The following is a 23,155-nucleotide window of genomic DNA, read 5'->3' as shown; positions in this document are numbered from 1 at the left end:
CTCTTCGTGTCAGGCGCTGCATGATCCCACATCTGAATACCAATGTAAGGTTCATCATGTTTGAGCAAAGCAGAACTCGGGAGACCAGGTGGGATTCTAAATGTGACCAGTTTATTTTAAGCAAACTGATGAGAAACAGCAAATCCCTGTTTGGGCCAGGGTTCATCTCAAAATAACAAAAATTGCCTAGTCCCTCTCTTAATGGTCGTTCTTTCACTCTCCCTCACTCACTGCTATCTTCCTTCCTCACACACACACTCTTGCTCTCTATTCTCCACTCCTCAGACTCACTTTTAGGTTCTTCCACTGCTCCACAGTTAAGGCCCTTTCTCTCAGCCTCTGTCTCTCTGTCCCTCACAGCAACCACTCAAATTCAAGTCTGCGTGCACTCTCCCACCGCAGAGGCTTGCTCCCCCTATATATACCCTCGGGGGGGCCCCGCCCGCCACCCGGATCAACCGGTCAGATCCATTCCCCTCGACCCTCCGGCTCCCACCGTTTCTGGAGAGTCACGAAGAATGATTCCGACTGGTGCATCCCTCGGCAGTAAGTGACAACTCCCCACCCCCTCCCCACACTCTCCCCCTTCCCTTACTCTAACAGTGTGCCCTGTACCCCTACAATACATGTAACACTAAATGAGACATGACCAAACAAACAAACAAGACAAAGAAAATGGCCAGCAAAGATACCACCGCCTGGGTTGTTACAGTATGTATTGTTTGTATCTGGACAGGGGTCTTCCAAAATTATCATCAAACATTAAGTGTACACAACCTGGTCTTTTAAGAAAATGATGGCATCTGACGGCCCTACATTTTCTAAATGTAATTACTCAAAATGAATGTGGAAATGTATACTTTTGACTGGTTTATTGTATACTATATTGTACACAAACACATAAACCTTCACAATTTGAGCACGGTTCAAAATCTGATAATCGTTTTCACTCTGTGGCTCCCATGAAGACCATAATCTGTAACTTAATTTGGCTCATGGATTTCCAAAGGTATATATTTTTTTCTGCATGTCTAAAATGTAAAAAAAAATTGAAACAACCTGCAGAAAAAAAGTCACAACCTGAATGTGGTCAAGTCATGACAGTGATGTCATGACCTGACCTAATAAAAGGTCAAACTATTCCCTACCTAGAGTTCCCACTTTTTCCACAGACCAAACCCAGACATATTTCTCAGTCAGCCTTGGTCTATCAAAACTGCAGTTTACTGTAATACAGTTTAACACAATACCACCAGATTGCGGTACAAAGCATTGATCATGCAGTATACACAGTATTGTGCTCTTGATATTTCTAGCAATCAGACTTGTAATCAAACTCAATAATGAATTCTGTTCGGTTTTCAAGTAGCCTAAAATTACATGTAGATGAATGCAGTTTTCATTATTGTTAAACTGATGGTTCAGTGATTTCCGTTATACAATTATAATTATTATTATAATAACCAATTTTTCAGAAATATTTACAAGCGGGTTGGTGATATCCAGTCCTTACATAAAATATTACTCTACCGTTAACAGAATGTACTATGCTAGATTAATCACAGAATCATGATTCATAACATATTTAAATGCACAATAATGCAAACTGCATTTATCTACCTGTAATTTTAGGCCACTTGAAAACTGAACAGAAATCATTATGCATGTACCTTACATATGGTTCACGCTGTGCTCCTTTTTACACAGCATAGTCCTTTAGTACAGTGTCTTAGCTTAACCGTTGAGCTGTCACTCATTGAAGATGATTTTACAGGAAATCTACAGATTCTATTTACTGACACTAAGTAGAACAAAAGTACATTTTTTTTTATCCCCGTACAAAGTTATGATACTCTTATACCAAATATGTCATATACATTTTTAAAATTGTGGGTCTATAACAAAAGATGGTAACGTTTACTTATGAACAACATAGAAATACTGTATATAATTCATGTTAGTACTGTATTTTGAAACAATTATTGAAAATGTGTATTTTCTTAATTGGTAACATGTACCGGTAAGTACATTTTCTTAAAAGGATAAAAAACAAAATCTTGGTCAAATCACGTCAAAGTGAGACAGTAGAAATCGTTTATGTGACTAATGTATGTCAAAGAAAATATTACAGGAAGGTTGGTGTTTCTTATGCGTTTCATTTAAAATCGGACATAAGGGTGTCCGGGCTTGTTCATTCCTGCCACACAGACACAGATGCCAATTCCTGGACTGTCCGGGTCAAACCAGGACAGGTGGCAACCCGAGTCTACAATGCCTGAATAAAAGCCAGGAAAGTGAGGCATTGAATGAAAACTAGCTGCTGTGTGCATCTACAATATGGTTAATTTCACCCCTCCACCCCTTCCCCCAAGATCACTGTGAACTTCAGATATTATTTCAACAGTTTATGTTAGACAAATGTTTGTTGACCCCAAACGTGATTTATATTTCCATTAGAATGTTAATGGTACCAGGAAAAAAAGAGACTGCCCAAAAGGCATTATTTCATCCAAACTCCCAGAAGAATCCTTTTGAAAAATAAAAATATGAGTCATGCTGAAGCAATGCCCTTTATATATCATTTTAGACATATCGGTACATTTATGGCACAGTGCATTCTGCAATTAAAGTGTCTTCTGAAACATTTCAAAGTCATTGAGCGAGGCCAAGGCAATCTCTGCACAGAAGACTTCATCGGGGAGTGAGACCAGTCGATTCAATGAGATGTAGTTTGGCTCAGCAGGGTCATACTGGGCCCTTCCCAAGTGCTTAAGGAACAAATGTCTCTCCTTAATTCTCAATAACTTTGCATTCAATGCCTAGAAAACAAACAAAAAACAGGTAAAACATTAGACTAATTCATATGAACAGATTATCTTAATTTTTTTTTTTTTTTTAAATATAACTTTCAGTTTCAGCTCACAAAAAAAAAGAAGGCCATTTATTTGTATTAACAAGCAATTTAAAATCACACTTGCAGCAACACTGAAGAATGATTCAACACTATTGCTATAATGTGTTAGTCCCTAATACTGTTTATTTTTAGCATTTACAGTACATTTACATATGCATTATTGAAGACCACAAAATAACTTTATTGGCTTCTATCAGCTGACCTGTGTATTGTGCAAGGCAGAGATATCCCAACTAACAGTTGTGCAAATCAAATTGGTGCCAACCACATCTAACACCCATCATGCCTAACTTAGTTAAAGCAAGAGTCTTTGTGATTTGCTGTAATCAAGTTAAGAAGGCTGGCTGCAACATGGAACTAAAATTAAAACTGTACTACATTTGTAATAATGAAATTATATATATATATATATATATATATATATATATTATATATTTTTTTTTTAATCAATACATAATATATTGGATGATTAATAAAATAATTAAAAGGAATATGTGATTCTCAAAGTTGAAGGACGTTCCTTCCTTATGTTCACCGTGGATACCAGTGACTCACTTTGTGCAATAAACATCGAAAACAGGCAAACTTGCTTATTACAACACACTGTATTAAAACTGTCAGCTGCATTTTACTATAAACCCTTCTGAGGATACAGTTTCAAACCCAAACCCTTGGGTACCTGAGGGAATTTGACAATGAGATTGTGAGGGATGCCCATTGTATTGTGCAAATAGTCAAAGATTCCTGTAAGTTTCTTCTTGCTTGCAGTTAAAAGCTTTGGTATTCTTGTAACAATGTGCTGGACTTCATTTTCCTTAAAACCCAGTTCTATTTGACAGACCTGTAAAAAAGAAGCAAAACATAAAATTAGGGATGCTTGGTGGACAAGAGGTTTTCAGCTTACATACAATAATTGTGCATATACTAACCATGTAATAAAACATGCATGTATAACATACAACAATTGCTTAAAGAAGTAGAGCCATCAGCACTGCATCTTGGACAATTATCGCCTCAAAACAAACAGGCTGTATGGTCAAATAACTTACTTTAAGGTTTTCTTTTACTGGTTCCAAACTGCCAGTTAATAACCTTGGAAGACGCGTCACAAGATCCATAGTCTAAAAAATATGAAACAAAAGAAAAGTCAACAGAGTATGATTTAACTGGTTCTTTAAGCTTGAGTAATCTCCTCATAAATATAGTTCAATACAGGTTGTAACACTGTAAACTACAAAACAGTAAGTGTGGTCTCTGTTAAAAATGACATGGCCTCTTTCAGCTTACATGGGAACCTCATTCTGACCTTTTTCAATAGTAGTTGTCATAACATATCAGGTTAAACAGAGGCTGGATATAGATGTAGAACTGAAACTTATAAAGGTGATTTTTCAGAACTAGGCATCAGAAAATAATGGCAGTAAGTACTGTATATCCTTATGAAAGTACAAAACACCTTTTAGAAATCACCTTTCTTACAGTCCAAGCTGTTATATAATACTGTGTCTACTGATGTCTACCACAATAAAAGGGGAAATAGCCCGAAATTTCTGTTTATATAGCTTAGTCTTTTTTAATGCTTCAGGGTCGGAATTTCGTGACCAAAATACATGATCCATCAAGAGAGGTTACATTCCATTTCTCTTAGCAGTGAAATGGTTAAAATATAAATAAATTTCAATTTACTTTGAAGGTCACATGGATGTGTATTTTTTTGTCATATTGGACTGATTTATCTTCCACAAAACAAGCATACAATAAGAACAACAACTTATCTAAAGAAAGAGTCAGAGAACAAAATAGATCATTATCAAAATCACAAACTGCAAAATCATCTCAGAAAAAATTATTCAATTTGCTTTATGTCTTGCCATATGTATAGGCCCTTTTTTTTCTTCTTCTTTAGGGTTCTCATTCAAAATGTGATCCCTTAAGCACTGATCATGTCAAATAGACCCTTTGCCCCCCAGACCTATTGGACTGCATTTGAGTACAACCCATCTGATTTTATGTAAATATCCTTTGGTTTGTGCAAGCACCGGTTTAAAACACAGATGTGTTTTATTTCATCCAACCTTCGCATCAGACTGCATATTTGTACAGTAGTTCAGAGCAAACACTCCATGTCAGCACTGCATTAAAATGTTGGCTGTTTGCATAGCTGTTTTTATGCCCTGCAATTGATTTGTTGGTTTAGCAATGCATAATCTGATCAAGTGTTCCACACAGGACCTACCTTATGCACATTCAATCCAAGCTCTTTCTGGAAAAAGCCTAATCTGTTGTCCAGCCTCTCAACACTAAAGTTCAGCAGATATGGTGCTTTGGAGACCATTCTAGCTACAGCTGTTGGGCTGAACTTTTTGGACTTCAAATAAGATACCCTAAAACAGTATTCAGAAATAAAAAAAAAACAGTTAAGAAACATAGTAATACATTGACAAGTCTTTATATGTTATAATGTAAACTGCACTTTTAGAGGGATTTGTGTAATTGGGGTAGTGTTTGTCACTCCACAGGTGACCATAGTTGTAATTTTCCTTAATTAGTCTCACTGAAGAAAAGTGTGCATTATATGGTAGGTGTTCTTAATACCATGTAAAATAGAGCAAAAAGATAAATAACTAAACTGGACATGGTAAGTTGCCAATTGAGTATCAATTCCAAACTGACCACAGCAGGAGCCAAGTCTTATTAAATGATTATATATAAAAAAAGAAAATGTAATAGAAATAGAAATAACACCCTATTCTGAATAACAATTTAACTTATAGCTATATTCAGTATGTACAGCAAATACAATATCTGTCCACCAGATGATGCTAAGTAATCCCATCAGTACAAAAGACAAACAAGCACACTTATGCTTTCTGCCTCTTTTTGACTCGTATGGTCATAAAAATGATATATTTATGAATGGTTTTGTGGCTAAAAGATGACTATCCTGAGACATACCTGTCCTGTAGATTCTCCATGCTCTCTGTGAGGATGAAGGGGTTCTTGGTGATAAAGTAACCCAGGTGGCTCTCCTCCACACCCACCTCTTTAAGAAAGAACAGCCTCTCTTTAATATCAGTCTCAAAATCCAAGCGGAGCAGCATGTTTCCCACATTGGGGCGCTGTTCCAGTTTGGACAAATCAACTCCTTCAGGAAAGAGAGAAGATTCACACATCAATCATTAATCAAGGAGCATTCAATGACATTGATAGCAAGGCCTGTGTCACACAGGTGAACTCATTGCAATCCTTGTCCAATGCAAATATGTGGTATTAAAGTAGTGAAAAACCTGGGGGAAATATTATTAATAAGTGCCTTGGCTTGTCAAAAACATAATGTTTTTTCATCACTCAATTTTCTTACCCAGAAGGACCAGTTTGCTGAGGGTTTCTGACTGGTCAACATAGTCCCTCAGTGTGACAGACGCTGGTGGAAGCTGTGGTTGTGCCACAATCTGTAAGGCTTCTTCATCAGAAATCTCCTCAAATGGGGACAGAGGTGAAGCACTCTCTAAATCTAAGAGAAAAAATCAAATACATTGTTACAAATGCACAACATGCTCATTATCTCAGTGGTGATATTTAGATCTGCCACAGTTTAATGTGTATAGCATTTTTGTGTATATGGAAAATGAAATCAGTGGTGTCTTGTATTTGTATTAAGGTAAGCCACCATTAATTTAGAAATTGCTAATTAAGTTATTTTGATAACATTTAGGCAAAATTCAAAATGTTCAAACTAAACTATTAACAGACCTTAATTTAAACAGTAGCTATATTTAGAGGGCAATTATTCACAGCTGGGTACTCACTTGTGGCTTTTTCAGCCCATTCCAGACCAGGACTTGGTTCAACCTGGAATGTAGGTACTTAAATTAAAGTCTAGGTTCCATTAAATAATGAAAGACCTGGTTGGAACTGGATCGGGAGAGCCACAGGTGAGTGTCACCGATTGAGATCAATGTACTGGGCTCCCTGACATTTCCAAAAGTTATTAGTAGCAGTGCTTACCTTAATGTACATCACAATACTCTACAGCAGAACAGCAGACAACAATGTATTTAATAAAGCTCTTTCTTCACTTACCAACTACTTGACTGTCAGTAACAGCACTCTCTAGTACTGCTGCTTTCTGTTGGTTTTGACCTTCATAAGGAAGCAGGCTATTTTGAAGGCCATCTTGATTGTTCTTGTCCTGGAGTTGTACAGCCCTCCCTGTAGAAGTGAAGCGGCATGTTTTCCATCTGCATCTTTCAGGGATCACCCAGCTGTGTTTGTGTGAAGAACAGTTGGCTGGAAGGCTATAGACTGGAACCAAAGGCTGTACTGCATGCTTGATCCGGAGTGTGTGTAATGAAGCCACCAGGCTACTCACCCGCAGTAAAGAACACTGTCTGTAGAACTGATAACCAAATGAAGCCATTTGAAAAGAAACAAAACACACACACACACACACACACACACACACAATCTAAACCTGTCAGAAAAAGAGAAAAGAAAAAAAATATATATTAAATATAGCATGAGGATTTAGATTAAACAAATGCATTACCAGTAAAATGAACTAATTCCTGTTGTCTGACATTAGGTAAAGATGAGATTTTTAAAAAGCAAAATATTTTCATAAGGTTAAAAAATACAGCTTTTTGTATAAAGTTTTATTAATTTTTTTAATATATATATTTTAAAAAAAAATTGTGCTCAAGAATTTCACTTTTTTCAAAAAAAGCTGATCAATTTGACCATTTACAAAACACAGAGATGCTATACAAAGCATTTAACTGCACCCAGCTGAGCCTACATACTAGTGACGATATATCACTATCATATATTTTTACAACATTAGGGAAGACTTGCTTGTCACTTTGTGAACCAAGTACAAACAAACTGCCAGGGGAGAGCTCTGGGCTCACTCTTTTACTGTGCTTATGTTATTATGAGCTATAAAGTATTATTAGCTTGGATACAGATATTAGTGCTTACCAACTATGTAAAGTTAATGCTTTATCAAAACGAGTCATGTTATCAGACCTGTGTTATTTATTTATTTATTTTTTGGTCAAGAAATGATACAAGCTGTGGGAGCACACGACACCCCAGATTCTAGCAACAGTTACAAGCAGTAGTAGGGGAGACCGGGGCTAGCTAAGACAATTTGTGGAAAACATCACCTACACTACAAATGAAGTATACAGAAGGCTGAAACTATGCACCATGCATAACTCTGGTTCGTGCTTGATTTACAAACAATGTGGATTGATAATCAAAATATAATACAATTGTTTAAAATAGCCTTTAGAAAAAAAATCAGACACAGTCCAGGGTAAGCTGAGACAATATAGAATAAACATGAAATGGGCAACATGATTCCAGAGTAAAGGCAGATGTGTAAAAAGTCGGATGAATGAATCCTGTTTTAAATACCATTATACACAGCTGGAACCATTACTATATTTACACAATTATTGTTTTGAGATTCAGCTTTTATTAGGGAGCTCCCCTAAATCCCTTGTTTAGAAAGATACAGGGTATCAATGCTTGTGACAGAGCAGCAGTCTGCCATGTGCATTCGCTGCTGAGTGACAGACAGGAGATCGAGACTGAGACTGAAGCGTATACGCCCCGCAGGCGAACAGGATTTATTTACATATCAAGTCAACACACTGAACAGCTCATGTGACACTACCAGCAATGGGAGCGCACGGAGTACATACAACACAGTGTATGAAAACTTTTGAGATCTACAATCTCTGAACTAATCTTCATTGTTCAATAATAAACTAACGTTGCTGAAGAGCTTGATCATGGCAGATAAATGTGGAGTGCGGATATATAACACGCGGATACGCGACAGATTACTGTACATATTTTAAATGAAAAATACAGGAAAATGTAATATTCAAACATTACTAATATTAACAGAAGTAAAAATATCAGCAACAAATATTTATCATTAAAGATAGACATTATTATGCTTGTTATAAAAAATAACTTCATAATATGTGCAATAAAAAATAAATGTAATGAGTAAAAACATTTAATGACGCCAACTGATTCTGACTAATAAAATGTACTAACAAAACCATGTGGGATTAAAATACTGTTTAAAAATCTATATTTGACAAAAGAATAGCAGATAGCCTCTGCAGTAATAGCCATTGGACATGGCAGAGCCTGAAGGCTGTTCACCGGACATGGCAGAGCCTGAAGGCTGTTCACAGGACATGGCAGAGCCTGAAGGCTGTTCACAGGACATGGCAGAGCCTGAAGGCTGTTCACCGGACATGGCAGAGCCTGAAGGCTGTTCACCGGACATGGCAGAGCCTGAAGGCTGTTCACCGGACATGGCAGAGCCTGAAGGCTGTTCACCGGACATGGCAGAGCCTGAAGGCTGTTCACCGGACATGGCAGAGCCTGAAGGCTGTTCACCGGACATGGCAGAGCCTGAGGCTGTTATCTGGAAATGGCAGAGCCTGAAGGCTGTTCACCGGACATGGCAGAGCCTGAAGGCTGTTCACCGGACATGGCAGAGCCTGAAGGCTGTTATCTGGACATGGCAGAGCCTGAAGGCTGTTCACCGGACATGGCAGAGCCTGAAGGCTGTTCACCGGACATGGCAGAGCCTGAGGCTGTTATCTGGAAATGGCAGAGCCTGAAGGCTGTTCACCGGACATGGCAGAGCCTGAAGGCTGTTATCTGGACATGGCAGAGCCTGAAGGCTGTTCACCGGACATGGCAGAGCCTGAAGGCTGCTTGTCAAAAAACAAGTTGACATTGTGTCTGTTGAAAGCAGTATCACGAGCCAATTAAGTCACTTCTGGTTTTGGTAAAGAAAGCTCTGGGTGCCTTTTCAAAAAGTTGAACAACCAGCCCTTACCTGGAAGATAAACACTTTTTACAATTAAAAGATGGTGATACAAAAGTACAATTAATATTACTGAAGAATGTAAAACGAGAAAAGTATTACAAAAAGGAAGAAAATAAATCTAAACGTGGGTTAAATACCTGACATTCCATTTTCCAACCAGCCTGCTGGTATGTGTCAGACTTGTTTTTATTGGCAAGCTCAGCTGCAAGTTTTCTGACGTCTTTTTGTGCGAGTCCATAATACATTTCTGAAGCTCTTATCAGGTATTCCACTAGGCTGGCTTTTGAGTGAATACCATCCTGTGCTTGGTGTATCCTACATGCAACTCAGAATCAGCAGTATTCTCTTGCAACTTTTTCACATGTCTTCCAAGTGTTGTTTTGTTGTATGTGTGACATGCTATACAAATATATATTTTATTCTATTTACTGTACAGTGCTTTGCGATACTTTTGTATTAAAAGCGCTATATAAATGCGATAAATAAATAAAATAAATATGACTATCCTACTACATGGAAACATGTCACCATGTGACAGGAACTTATGGGCAGTGCCTCAACTTACCCAATTTTTCAACTAGCCCCGGTCTGCCCGATGCTCACATAAACAATTTGGGCAACTAAACGATGTTGCAATATCCTGCGTCTATGTGCTATTTTGGTGTAACCTAAATATAGAAAAAAAGGCAATCAACTTACTGTGAAGTGGTGTAAACGTATCGTATCCAAAATAAAAACAACGAAATTAATTACATTTCGAGCCAAATCGACGACATAAATGGAAAATTGGCCTGTACAAAAAGAAACACAGTGCGTTTGATCGATTTCACCCACGTGTGTCCACCGAGGAGTCTTTCAGTGCGGGAGAGTTCATCTTCATGCTGACTGGGGGAGCCCAGTGACCTTGTCCGCAAAACAAACAAGGGCATCGAAAACAATGCAGTCGACAGAGTAAAACATTGATGTATAATACTTTTACTTATTTCATTGTATCTATCTGAGTTTGTGTAGTTTGTGTACGTTTAATCCTGTATACCAATCGTTCACAGTCCCCCCAGATTTAAGAGCACCTGGGCTGGTCTTGCAGCTCATTCAGCGGCGGCAGTAGGGAGAGAGAGTCAGGCAGGGAAACAGACAGCTTTGCAGAGATGGCGCCTGCTTCAGAATGCCAGACGCTTAGCAAAGACGATGTCAATTACAGAGTGCATTTCCGTATGATTAACGAACAGCAAGTGGAAGATATCACCATTGATTTCTTTTATAAACCTCACACCATCACGCTGCTCACTTTTACGACAGCCAGTCTCATGTACTTTGCTTTTACCAGGTAAGTGATGGAGTGACTTCGGCGTGCGTGTTGCCGTGACGTGCCAGATGTGGAATTATCAAATCGATATTATCAGCAGTACAGTAACGTAATCCAGATGTTTAATAAGTACTGGTGATGCGCTAATTAAAACGCATAGGATATTGTATCCATTTAGGTAACGACACAAGAGCTGCAATGATTCTACCTCTATAATTTATGCAACCAGCTCATTTTGAGTTATTCATTTATGCAGACCAATGCCATAAGATCGATGGACTCGGTATCAAATAAAGTATCTACATTTTTTTTTTTTATATGTAGTTAATGTTTTATGAAATTCGAATTTAACAAGACAGGATCTTGCCAACTAATTAATTTTTAATTGATGTTTCAGATTGCTTCCTGATATGAAAAAAACATTCACTGGTTGGTACACATGCCACTGATTTGATTATTAACTTACTGTATACACTGCCATTAAAGTACACAGCCCACCTTCCACCTCGTGTGTGACTGAGTATATAAGACGACTATTGTAATATTGTATGGATTGTCCGAATTGGTTTTCTGCTGTTTAGCATTGCGGGGTCGACATGACATAGAAAAGGGGCGGTACTCTTCTTTATAACCGTTACTAGCAATCGATTATTGATTGATATTTAATATGAACAATTAGTTGAATGATAATCCATAATTGAATTGCAGTAAGGTAAACATAAATTAAATAATTGTGTAATGCCGCCATAGCAACTCGGTGTTCCTAAACACATATGCAATTGTTTGTTGGCATGACTGTGTTATTGGTTACAGTATTTCATGCTTTGTTTTGTAGCTTCCTATTTTTTTAAAGCTGTGTGTGTACCCTGCTACACAATTTTTGTTCTAAGTGAAACAAATGTTGGTGTTAAAATTATTAAAATTAAAAGCTGTAGCATTATCAGTTTTCCAAAAAATGGTGCAAACTTAGCACAGTGGTAAATGCTGTTATATGACTGCTGCCCTTGTGCAGTATATGCCTAGTTCTGTCTCTAGACATGCAGATACAGTAGGTTGGGTAGATCTTGGTGATTATGGTCCGTGAATAACCGGTTTTGGCTTTAGTCACCTCAAAGGTTCTTTCCACTCTCGCTCTGTCTTAAAATATTTTATTTAACCTTGCGTACTTATCTGGAATGCATTTCAAATTGCATCATGGCAAGTCCTCCATTATTCAAACCTGAATGTTTGTAATGCCTTTATTCCGAGTGCCACTGGGAGTTAGTTTTCAGTGACACATTAAGTGTCCAAATGCAAATGATAAATAATGACATGCAGCAATGCTCAGTGAGATCTAAAAGTGTGTGTGTGTGTGTATATCATATATATATATATATATATATATATATATATACACACACATTCACCTCCAAAATTATCGGCACCCTTGATAAAGATGAGCAAAAAAGACTGTATAAAATAAATAATACCAGTAACTGAGCTATATTGTAATTTTCCAACATGTGGAATATATTTGACTTTATTAATGATTCAATAGAATCAACCAAAATTACACATTTCTCAAATCATAAATTTATTTCCAAAAAAATGGAGTGTCACAATTATTGACACCCTTGTTTTCAGTACATTGTGCACCCTCCCCTTGCAAGGATAACGGCTCTGAGTCTTTTTCTATAATGTTTAATGAGATTGGAGAACACATTGGGAGGGATCTTAGACCATTCCTCCATACAGAATCTTTCCAGATCCTTGATATCCTTTGGTCTGCACTTATGGACTGCCCTCTTCAATTGAAACCACAGGTTTTCAATGGGGTTCAAGTCCGGAGACTGAGATGGCCATTTCAAAATGTTGATTTTGTGGTCAATTAACCATTTCTTTGTGGATTTTGATGTGTGCTTGGGGTCATTGTCTTGCTGGAAGATCCACTTGCGGCCAAGTTTCAGCCTCCTGGCAGAGGCAACCAGGTTTTTGGCTAAAATGTCCTGGTGCTGGGTAGAGTTCATGATGCCGTTGACCTTGGACCAGTGGAAGCAAAACAGCCCCATGACATCAAAGATCCACTACCATATTTTACAGTAGGTATGAGGTTCTTTTCTGCACATGCATCCTTCTTTTGACACCAAACCCACCGCTGGTGTGCGTGGCCAAAGAGCTCTATTTTCGTCTCATCTGACCATAGCACCCGGTTCCTATCGAAGTGCCAATGCTGTTTAGCAAACTCCAGGCGCTTACGTTTGTTGGTTGCTCTCAATAAAGGCTTTTTTCTGGCAACTCTTCCAAATAGCATGGAGGTGGTGTCTAATTGTAGATTTGGAGACTTGGTGACCCCAAGATGCAACCAACTTCTGTAATTCTCCAACTGTGGCCCTTTGCCTCCCGAACCATCTACCTCGCTGTGTGTGGGGGCAAGATACACTTGCGTCCCCTACCAGGCAAGTTTACCACTGTTCCAGTGGTTTTGAACTTCATAATTATTGCCCTAATAGTGGTAAGTGGTATATTTAGTTTTTTAGCTATTGTTTTGTACCCATGACCTTTTATGAAGGTCAACAACCATTTGTCTCTCTTCATTTGTGAGTTCTTTGCCTTTCCAAAATGGTGATGGATGACAAATGGATTTCATATGCATGTTACCTCATTTTTATACCCCAGTGAAACAGGAAGCCATGGAAGGCCACAATACAGTTCCTCAAGACTGAGATGAACTTAAAGAAGTAGAATGTTAATGCAGATTTAATTTTCTTTGATTTTATTTATAAGAATCTTTAGGGGTGCCAATAATTCTATGACGCCTATCTTTTTTAGATTTTTATTACTTGTTAATAAAAAAATTTCTCTGAGCAAAATGGTTTTCCCATATATTTGAGCGTAAAATATAGCTCATTACCTGTGTTTATTTTATACAGGCTTTTTAGCTCATCTTTATCAAGGGTGCCAATAATTTTGGAGGTGACTGTGTGTGTGTGTGTGTTTGTGTATGAGTTTATATCTATCTATCTATCTATCTATCTATCTATCTATCTATCTATCTATCTATCGATCTATCGATCGATATATTACACATACATACAGTGGCTCTCAAAAGTATTCACCCCCCTTGGACTTTTCCACATTTTATTGTGTTACAACATGGAATCAAAATGGATTTAATTAGGAGTTTTTGCCACTGATCAACACAAAAAAAGTCCATAATGTCAAAGTGAAAAATAAAATCTACAAATTGTTCTAAATTAATTACAAATATTAAATTATATTTTAAACCTGAGAACAACATTGTATTGTTTTTGTTTGACACAATGATTTGGGGAGAGCATTGTCATATGGTCTTTGCATATAATTTCTGGGAGCAGATTGAAATCTTCCCTGCTGATGGAAACAATGGTGGTCTTACTGTGGCCACATACCGAGTTGAGATTGCGTTAATAAACTCAGTCCCTTGACAGTTGGAAACCAGACATAAGACCATTTTGTGTAAATGGAAAAGCATGAAATTGAATATAAAAACATGGCAGTACACAGTGTATTTACTACACTAACATCTGCTCAATGTGTTGTGTGTGTGTGTGTGTGTTTTTTTTTTTTTTTAAACATTCTACGCTTGGTCAAAGTTTATGATAAACATCACTTGAACCAATGCAAACAAATATAAACAACATTTTTTGCAGTAGGGAAACAAGTACATTTTCAGCCTTGGCTAGTTCTTGCACCTGTCTATCGTAACTGCTCATCTTCCTGTTGGCAGTTGGTGCAGACCATGACTGGAACTTCAGTTTATAACTAATGTATCCTACTAGCGTTTTAGAATGAGCTGTGTAAGCCCCGGTGTTTTCTGGTAGACTTGCAGCTATCTTACTGTGGCTACAATTTTGGTCCTTGAAACAGACCGGGACTGTAACATTTATCCTACCGATACATTCAGGCAAAACTGAATCAAGAAGGCACTCTTACTGGATTCAAGAAATAAAAATGTTCTTTAAGCCCTTAGGAACTCGGGTATTGCTGCTGTGCTTGTGTCTTGCTGACAGTAACATGAAATAAGAGGTTATTGTGAATTAAATACACAGCGAAGATTGTTATGATAGCTGATGTGTTAGTTGTGACTGAAGGTTAGGTGTGAGGTACACAGAAAGGATATGAGTGATTTATTACCCACTGTCTGGAGGGGGTAGGGGTGGCAGGTGTGTGTACTTCTTCAATTGTGATGTGAAACTTGGTCTGGATGTACTTTTACACACTAGTATGACTATCTGGGGGAGGGGGGGAAGAAAGCATGTCCACCTGTCTGTGCACGCAGTGTGTTGTATATAGGTCATGTTGATCTACTTTTTCCTTAAACTGATAGATCATTTACAGATGGCACCACTTTGCTGAATTAGTCACTAGGTAAATGTGTGTATCTAAGTGATACCCTTACCCTCGAAGTATGGATGCAGAACTGAGTGGTGTCTTTCTTTTGTGGTCAATTCTGGTATGAGACTGTTTTTCTTTCTTCTGACAGAAATGATTCGGTGCAGGAAGACAACCTTTGGGTAGGCATGATCTTGGTGATTTTCTTCTTTCTCATCATCAGTGTTCTAGCATTTCCTAATGGTAAGTGGATTTGTCTTTGTTTGGTTGATCTGTTATTATCTTTAAAACTTCAAAAAAATGATTTTGCAAATATGTTACAGGGCCGTTTACAAGACCACATCCAGCCATATGGCGCATGGTTTTTGGTAAGTATAAACCTCCATTTTGAAACAACCTTGAGAGAATTGTCTTTGAATGTGCATGGGAGTTTCATATCAGTTTGCTTAGTTGGTTTGTATATTCTGTACTTTTAAGTCAATATCAGTATCAGTGTAAGAGGCATTTCCTCACCCAGTTACCAAACGAGATAAACAACTAAGATCTTAAACTGAGGGTCTTGTTAGTAGTCGTGAGTTGGTTCTTATTTCTGTTTTACAACCGGAAATTGTATTTTTTTTTTTTTTTTTTCGCTTTTAGATAAAAATCTTGCTTATGATGATGTGGAGTAAATATCTCTGAGACTGTAGCCCTATATGTTTAATTGAACCTGTTTTGAATAAGTAAATTAGGATCTGGTTTAAATATGCACCTTGATTGGTATTGACTATAGACACATCCAGTCTGTAAAAATGTAATTATCATTATGTTCCCATACATAACTGGCCTTGTCTCTGGTTTTATCTGCATTCTGTGGAAACCCATTTTGAAAGAGCCACGAGTGGAGCAGCACTGAGCTGGAGTGTTGATTTTGCAGGTCTGAGTGTGCTGTACTTCCTCGTCCTGGTGTTTGTGCTCTTTCTGAACTGGGAGCAGGTGAAGGGGATCATGTACTGGCTGGACCCTAACCTGCGCTATGCCACTCGTGAAGCTGATATCATGGTGAGGAAATGAGTTATTCTTCTGTGTTGTATTTTGATACTGGTAGGGTTCTGACTTAGACATTCGTGTGAAATAGGTATACACGACCTAGAAAGCTGTGATTAAAATGAATATGCTTTGTGATGGATCAGCTTTTGATAATCTTTATCTAAAATTCAAATATGTAAATGCTATACCAAAGTGGTCTGTGTTTTTTATTGTACTTACCCTTTCAGGACGAAGCATTTTTCAGTGGGATGCTCCCCTAGGACCAGGTGTTTTTTGGCTGTAGTCGACTCTCTTCCTATAAAGATTCACAAAAAATCTATTTATTACAGTAGAATCTTGGAACTAGTGTCTTTTTTTCAGAACACTCTGGGGAACCATACAAACTTTTCACTTTTGTTTTCAACATATTTCTTTTTTATTATTATTTTTTTTTAGTTGTGTTTTTTGTTATGTATTCTGCTTAGAGATACATGTATAAAAACGTGTTATTCTATGACCCGAGGGACCTTGCAATACTTTCTGAAAGTTTTATTGAAAAATATTGATGTTTGGGCAAATTACAAGACATTGTTTCACCTGAGTGATTGCAATGACATAATACACATTTTTTTTCTCAGGGTCTTTATAAGCAATAATGGACACTACTCTCAATTTATTTTTTCAAAATAAATATTTATAAATAAAATAAGTTATTCATTCCATTATTATCAGTAATAAGGAAAAAAAAAAACCTGATACATTTAGTTCATCAAATAGTATATGCTTATATCCACTTGTTTCTTGATATTTATAAATGTTGTAAAAACATATATATATATATATATATATATATATATATATATATATATATATATATATATGTGTATATATATATATATATATATATATATATGTAACACGAGACAGAATAAGTGTTCTAATATAATTACAATTCAAATACATCAGATTTACAGTGTTTTTTTATTAGCTCTAAACAAGTTCCTGTGATGTTTTGTTTCTTCTTTTGTCTCTGCCTGGCTGCTGTAAACTGTCTCCGCCCTTTAGACACTAAATGCACGTCTCAGTGATGTCGTGTGAAAAAAACTATCAAGAAGTGAACGTCAGTCTCTCCTGTCCATTGATATGTGTTTCAAGCCTGTACTGCAAAGTACGATGGCCCTGTAAGTCATCAAAACAAAGTGCTTTTTTTTAATCATGTTTACACGATCGCGATTCTAGAAGCCCTCTTCAGTATGATCGTGTTAACACGATCCCGGTCCTTAAAGGGTTAAATATTCATGAATGCTAGTGAGTTTTTTTTTTTTTGGTTATAACTCGATCACTTCACAACCTGACATTCATCACTGTCTTATTGTGCAAGACCTATACTGATCTATTTTAGGATGTAGCAGGTGCTAAGGGTTGTAAGGGTTGTGAACCTGGTTGCCCCATGTCTTTCCAGTCTTTAGGTAACTACAAACCTAAGCTATAGGATAGAAATGTAGAGCGATATTTTATTTAAATGTTTCCTCAGTGGGATTAATCTCTTGGGATATACAGCTTCCTCTTTTTATTAAACAATATAAATAATTCAATAAAAAAATAAAAATAGAACTGTGAATAGTTATATTTTTGCAGTTTGATCATCCCTTTGTATTTATTAATTGATAAATGTGTGGAAATTTCACTTTTTTTTTTATTTCCGAAGATTAGCAGTACATAAAACAGTGTGCATTATGGTGTAGGTGATCTCTAGGTTTTCTGTTTAATGGCCATTCCTGACAAGCTTTGATCAATTTCAAATTGTTCCTGGTGGATTGTGTTACTCCCCAAAAACCGGTTTCTACAAGTATTTATGACTTTACAGTGCAGGCCAAAACTGTGCCTATATAATTATTAAGGGTTACCCTGGCAGTTTCACAGAGTAATTGGGATTTGTTTGTGTTGATTTAGGAATATGCCGAAAACTGCCATGACATCACATGGGAGCGGATTGTCAGCCATTTTGACATCTTTGCATTCGGGCATTTCTGGGGATGGTCCATGAAGGCCCTTCTGATCCGCAGTTATGGTCTCTGCTGGACAATCAGTATCACATGGGAGATGACAGAGGTAAGACAAAGCACTTGCGAACAAACAACTTGGGTTAACAAATGGAGTTTATCTTCGTTTTACCCTGCGATCCAAAATGGTTGCCATATTAAGGCATTTATTAAATGGGAATCAGAGTTATAGTGCACTTTAAATATACTGTTTATGTGTATTGTAAAGGGTAGGGTCTGGCATTTAAATATCTACTTGTTCAAATAAAATACACTTTTTTTGCCTTGTGAAACAGTATGTTTACCTTGTTTACAGTATTGTTAAGTGGCTTAAGTTTTTCCAGCGTGGCTAAAAAAATGTTAAGTTGCTTTAGCCACAGTGGATAACTAAATGAAAGTTAGAGGGAACGTAGCACATTGATATCAGTGATGAAATCGGTCAAGAACTTCAGAGTTCAAAACTAAACACACACATTATGATAAAATGTACCTTGTGGTTTTAAGAAACAAAGCCATGACGTTCATGCTAAGAAGCACTATGTTTTCTGCTGGCACAGGCTCCATATTTGCAAACTTGTAAACAGACGGTGCATGGCGGGATACTGTCGTATTAAGTCCCACAGTCCATTGCTCTGCTGGAACTGTAACCAAACTATTTAGTGCGGACGCTTTGAGCAGGATTAAGTCAAATGTTTTTGAGTGGTTCTCGAGATCCAGTTATGTAGTGCAGACAGGGTCTAAATCAAAACTAACATACTAACTCAAGTAGACATTGTTTAATGGGATATTCATGGATTCTGCTCTCTAGTTCCTTAATTGTGTTATAAACATTGCTTAACAATCAGTGTAGAAGCCTGTCTACACTCCTACAAGCTCTGGGCCCAGAACAGAAAATAGGAAATCTGTTATACCAGCTGAAACTAAAGTTTATTGAAGGAGAAAGATATATACAAAACTTGTAGAACATGTATTTGAAAAATACTAAATATGTAAGTATAAAAGGCTGCAAGGCCATTAACATCTGGAAGTAAGGGAATCTTTATGTGGAACCATGTCATTTAATAATGTGACTGAGTCCATTGACTTCCCTAAACTTGTTAAACTTTTGCCCAAACCCAGATTCATGCTCTTGCCCATATACCCAGTGGATGTTAGAGCATTTGTTTTTTATTGTACTGATTTTATGACACCTTTCTGGTTCCAGCCTGCCTCATCAGTGTTTGATGCGCTTTCTTATTTTCTAAAGAGTCATGGTGTTTAAAATGCACCTGTTGGGCACAGCTTAAAATTAACAGAACAGCTGTAAAGTATAAATTTAGAATTGAGTGGCAGTACTTTGATGCCCTTGGAAATGTTTACATGCAGAACTGAGAAATAAAAATAGAGCTGTTTCAAATAAATGAAGAATGTCTGTCCTGTTGTTGTTGTTGTTGTTGTTGTTGTTGTTGTTGTTGTTGTGCATGTTAGATAACATCTCTTGAAATAAATACTCTACTTGGCAAATGTTTGAGAAACCGTGACCTTTTATTACTGCAAATACTGCCCTGAACCAATGATAATGCCTGTTTGTGAAGTCAAAGAACCACCTGTTTTCCCTAATTGTTGCTGAATAGATGCACACATTTCATACAGCTTACACAGCGAGGTCCAGTGGAGCTAGTGGATGACTCGTGACCACATCGATTTGCAACATTGCTGACCTTTAGGATTTTCTCTAGTTTTAGTCTGTAATGAACTCCCTGCTCTGCCACTGATTTACAACATAACTTGGGGTAAATTACTTGCTTGTCTTGTTGTACAGCTTGCTTAAAACTGGTGCAAGCATGTCTGCTCTGGAAATGTAGCATTACATCGTTGCTGCACTGTCCTGAGTACATTTTAATTTACAGAAGTACTAAAAAGTTAATTAGATGGTGTAACTAATCTACCATGTCATTTCACCAGAGGTACCAGTGCATACCATTAAAATTAGAAAATAAAAGTGTCGTTCACTCAGTGGCCTGGTTTGTTGCTTTAGCTATTATAAATGCAGAAGAATGATGTGAGGCTCAGGCTGCAATTTCTTATTGAGAAGCACTGCAGCTTTTTTGTTTGCAAAGAGTATGATCATATTTCTGCCATGAATGATTCACCAGTTGTGTGGGTGATGCTTTGGAAATTACCTCATTGCTTTGCTTATGTAGAGGTCACAACTAAACTGCATGATTTTCAGCATACTCTGACCATTTGAGTGCAAGCTAATTAGACACACCACACTTTTACAGTTGACAGGAGAACCTATAATGGCGCAAACTGCTACCTAAATTATTCCCTGATTGACATGTAGTGGTTTAATGTTTTTATGGAGCATATATGTTCCTAACATTCCTTATTTATTGTCATGTACCACTATTGGCGCTTACTAATATAAAGATACATTGGCTGCTCTAGCCTATGTTACAGATGTCTATGATGGGCAACTAGAACTCATAAACACTTGTAAAAGCACATTTAACATAGACACAAAGTAGGGATGGGACCTTTAAACATATAAACTAAAAAAAGTGGTTAAACTTTTAATGTGCTAGATGTTTAAACAGTCATGTGACACATTCCACCAAATGTATGCTTTTAAAAAAAAAAAATAGTAATTATCATAGATTTGTTAATTTTATATCACGAACACCCCCTGCCAATAAAAACAGCTCTTAATAAATACGACCAGAACACTTTAAGAACAAGCATTCATTCCAAAGCATGTGAACAGAAGGAAGTCTTTCATTGCGCAATTGCCTATCAAACCGGTCACGATGAGCGGGAGGAAATAGAGTAAGGTTTGGCAATATTTTAAAACTGCAAAGGAGAAATCAGTCCATGTCGCAAAGCTATGGCAGCACAAATATACTGTTTGTATGATTCAGTGAAAGAAAAAAGAAAGACACTGTTAACAGAAACGGAGTATGTGTCAATCACAACAGCTACTCGGACGAGTCTGGCCATGGATTCGTAAACAACTGTGCGCTACTTTAGCCCCACCTGGGAGTTGATAGGAACCGTACTGCAAACTGCTCAAAATATAGCAACTCGTTTGGCAGAAATAACCAAAGAATTTGGGATACAGGAAAAGATCATTGCATGTGTGCATGACAATGCAAGTAACATGGTCGCTGCTGGAAACTTATGCGACAAGTGGGAAGACGTTGCTTGTTTTGCCCACACACTGTAGCTTTGTGTAAATGCCGGTCTTGATAAAGCCTCCATCAAAACAACTATAGCTGCAGCTAGCAACTTGGTAGGTTACTTCCATCGCAGCACTGTTGCAGCCCGTGCACTGGAAAAGAAGCAGGAACAGTTTGCAACACATTCTCTAATCCAGTATTGCTGCACTCGATGGAATAGCAATTTCACAATGTTTGAACAGCTAGTCAAACAAAGATGGCCAAAAAATGCAGTTTTGTTCGAGAGGTTATCAAAAACACAGATGCTAGGATGCTCGAAATGAGAGACCAGGACTGGGAAAACATGGCAGAAATGGTTCAAGTACTGAAACCGTTCCATGTGGCTACACAGGCAATGTCTTTAGAGCAAAACATCAATCTCTTCAGTATATCCCATTGTATGTGGCCTGATAACTAATCACTTGTGTAGATCGGAGGATGACTCTGCTGTTGTCCGTGATTTCAAGACCACCGTGCTCAGTGAACTGCATAGAAGATTTAAAATAGACACTGACATGACAGAGAGCACATTAGTAACCGCAGTGGTCCTGGACCCTCGAGACAAGCACTTACCTTTTTTTGCACCTGATATGCGCACGGCAGTCTACAGTAAAGTAAAGGATTCAACACTAGAACCGCCATGCAGATCAATTTGGCCCATTTTGGGGGGGGGGGGGACATTTTGGTTTTACAGGTTTGTATGTACCAGTTTACACAATAGTGTTCAATGGAACTGCGTCTGTGTTTACAACACAGCTCCTGGATGCAGGCACAGTCAGCTGGCAGACGCGTACGCTCCTCCAGAGAGTACAATGCAGCCGTCATAGCGGAAGTAGTGTTATATTTTCTTTTTATGTAGTATTAGAAACAATGATTTCGGTTTTACAGTTTTGTACGTACATATACCCCTTTACACCTGTACACGGGTATATGTAAATACCTGTTTCTTTTTAAATGTATATTGTATTATATTTTTTCACTGTTTGTAGTTGTGCTGTATATGCGCTCATTTTAAAAATAAAGCCTTTGTTTAATTTTCCATTTTAAATACGGTGTTTCTGCAATGCAAATGTTAGATATGATGTTCATGAATAAAACATTTCAGTTGTATCCGATAGTATGTCTTTTAATTTTCATAACGAAGCACTTTAAAAATGTATGGGTCACAGTGACGCACGTGGCGGTTCTAGGTAGTTCAAAAATCTGGCGGTTCTAGTGTTAATCGGTTTGGTACTGCCGTCCACTACTACCACAGAGCGTGGTTCAGCAGCAATGCGCCCGACGTTGGATAATGCATCAGCCTCCTCTTCAGCTCTTTCTTACCTACTGGCCAGTATGGCAGTGCAGGTACTGAAGACAAGAAAGACAAACTGAAAATATACCTTGATGAACCAGTTGAAGACCTCAAAACAAATCCAATTCATTTTTGGAAAGAAAATGAAAACAGGTTTCAGCATTTCTCAAAACTGGCAA

The 23,155-nt window shown here is 37.5% G+C and overlaps 2 protein-coding genes across 5 annotated transcripts in view; one reads left to right on the top strand and one right to left on the bottom strand.

Moving 5' to 3' along the window:
- Positions 1 to 2,557: 2,557 nt before the first annotated feature.
- On the bottom strand, positions 2,558 to 10,868 carry mterf3 (mitochondrial transcription termination factor 3). 4 transcript variants are annotated; one of them, XM_059022452.1, is made up of 9 exons: positions 10,533 to 10,665; positions 10,345 to 10,447; positions 6,998 to 7,388; positions 6,276 to 6,428; positions 5,870 to 6,059; positions 5,151 to 5,298; positions 3,964 to 4,035; positions 3,594 to 3,755; positions 2,558 to 2,819 (listed from the first exon to the last, which is right to left on the bottom strand). In XM_059022452.1, the coding sequence occupies exons 3-9, from the start codon at positions 7,332 to 7,334 to the stop codon at positions 2,625 to 2,627; spliced, it is 1,257 nt and encodes a 418-aa protein (XP_058878435.1). In that variant the 5' UTR covers positions 7,335 to 7,388; positions 10,345 to 10,447; positions 10,533 to 10,665; the 3' UTR covers positions 2,558 to 2,624. The 4 variants fall into 4 exon arrangements, with proteins under 4 accessions (XP_058878435.1, XP_058878436.1, XP_033855268.3 ...); XM_059022453.1 differs by lacking the exons at positions 10,345 to 10,447; positions 10,533 to 10,665 and adding an exon at positions 10,850 to 10,868; XM_033999377.3 differs by lacking the exon at positions 10,345 to 10,447 and having other exon boundaries at positions 10,479 to 10,651.
- Positions 10,869 to 10,922: 54 nt separating this feature from the next.
- The window catches only part of LOC117399921 (phosphatidylserine synthase 1-like), a 32,059-nt gene continuing 19,826 nt past the window's right edge, over positions 10,923 to 23,155 (top strand). The window contains exons 1-5 of the mRNA XM_033999375.3: positions 10,923 to 11,106; positions 15,587 to 15,678; positions 15,759 to 15,803; positions 16,352 to 16,476; positions 18,397 to 18,555. Coding sequence (XP_033855266.1) covers positions 10,928 to 11,106; positions 15,587 to 15,678; positions 15,759 to 15,803; positions 16,352 to 16,476; positions 18,397 to 18,555 — 600 coding nt within the window. The 5' untranslated portion in view covers positions 10,923 to 10,927. The remainder of the gene's footprint in view (positions 11,107 to 15,586; positions 15,679 to 15,758; positions 15,804 to 16,351; positions 16,477 to 18,396; positions 18,556 to 23,155) is intronic.

This window comes from Acipenser ruthenus, chromosome 4 (genome assembly GCF_902713425.1).
Source record: "Acipenser ruthenus chromosome 4, fAciRut3.2 maternal haplotype, whole genome shotgun sequence".
Classification (NCBI taxonomy): Eukaryota; Metazoa; Chordata; class Actinopteri; order Acipenseriformes; family Acipenseridae; genus Acipenser; species Acipenser ruthenus.
This window is presented reverse-complemented; position numbering and strand designations above follow the sequence as displayed.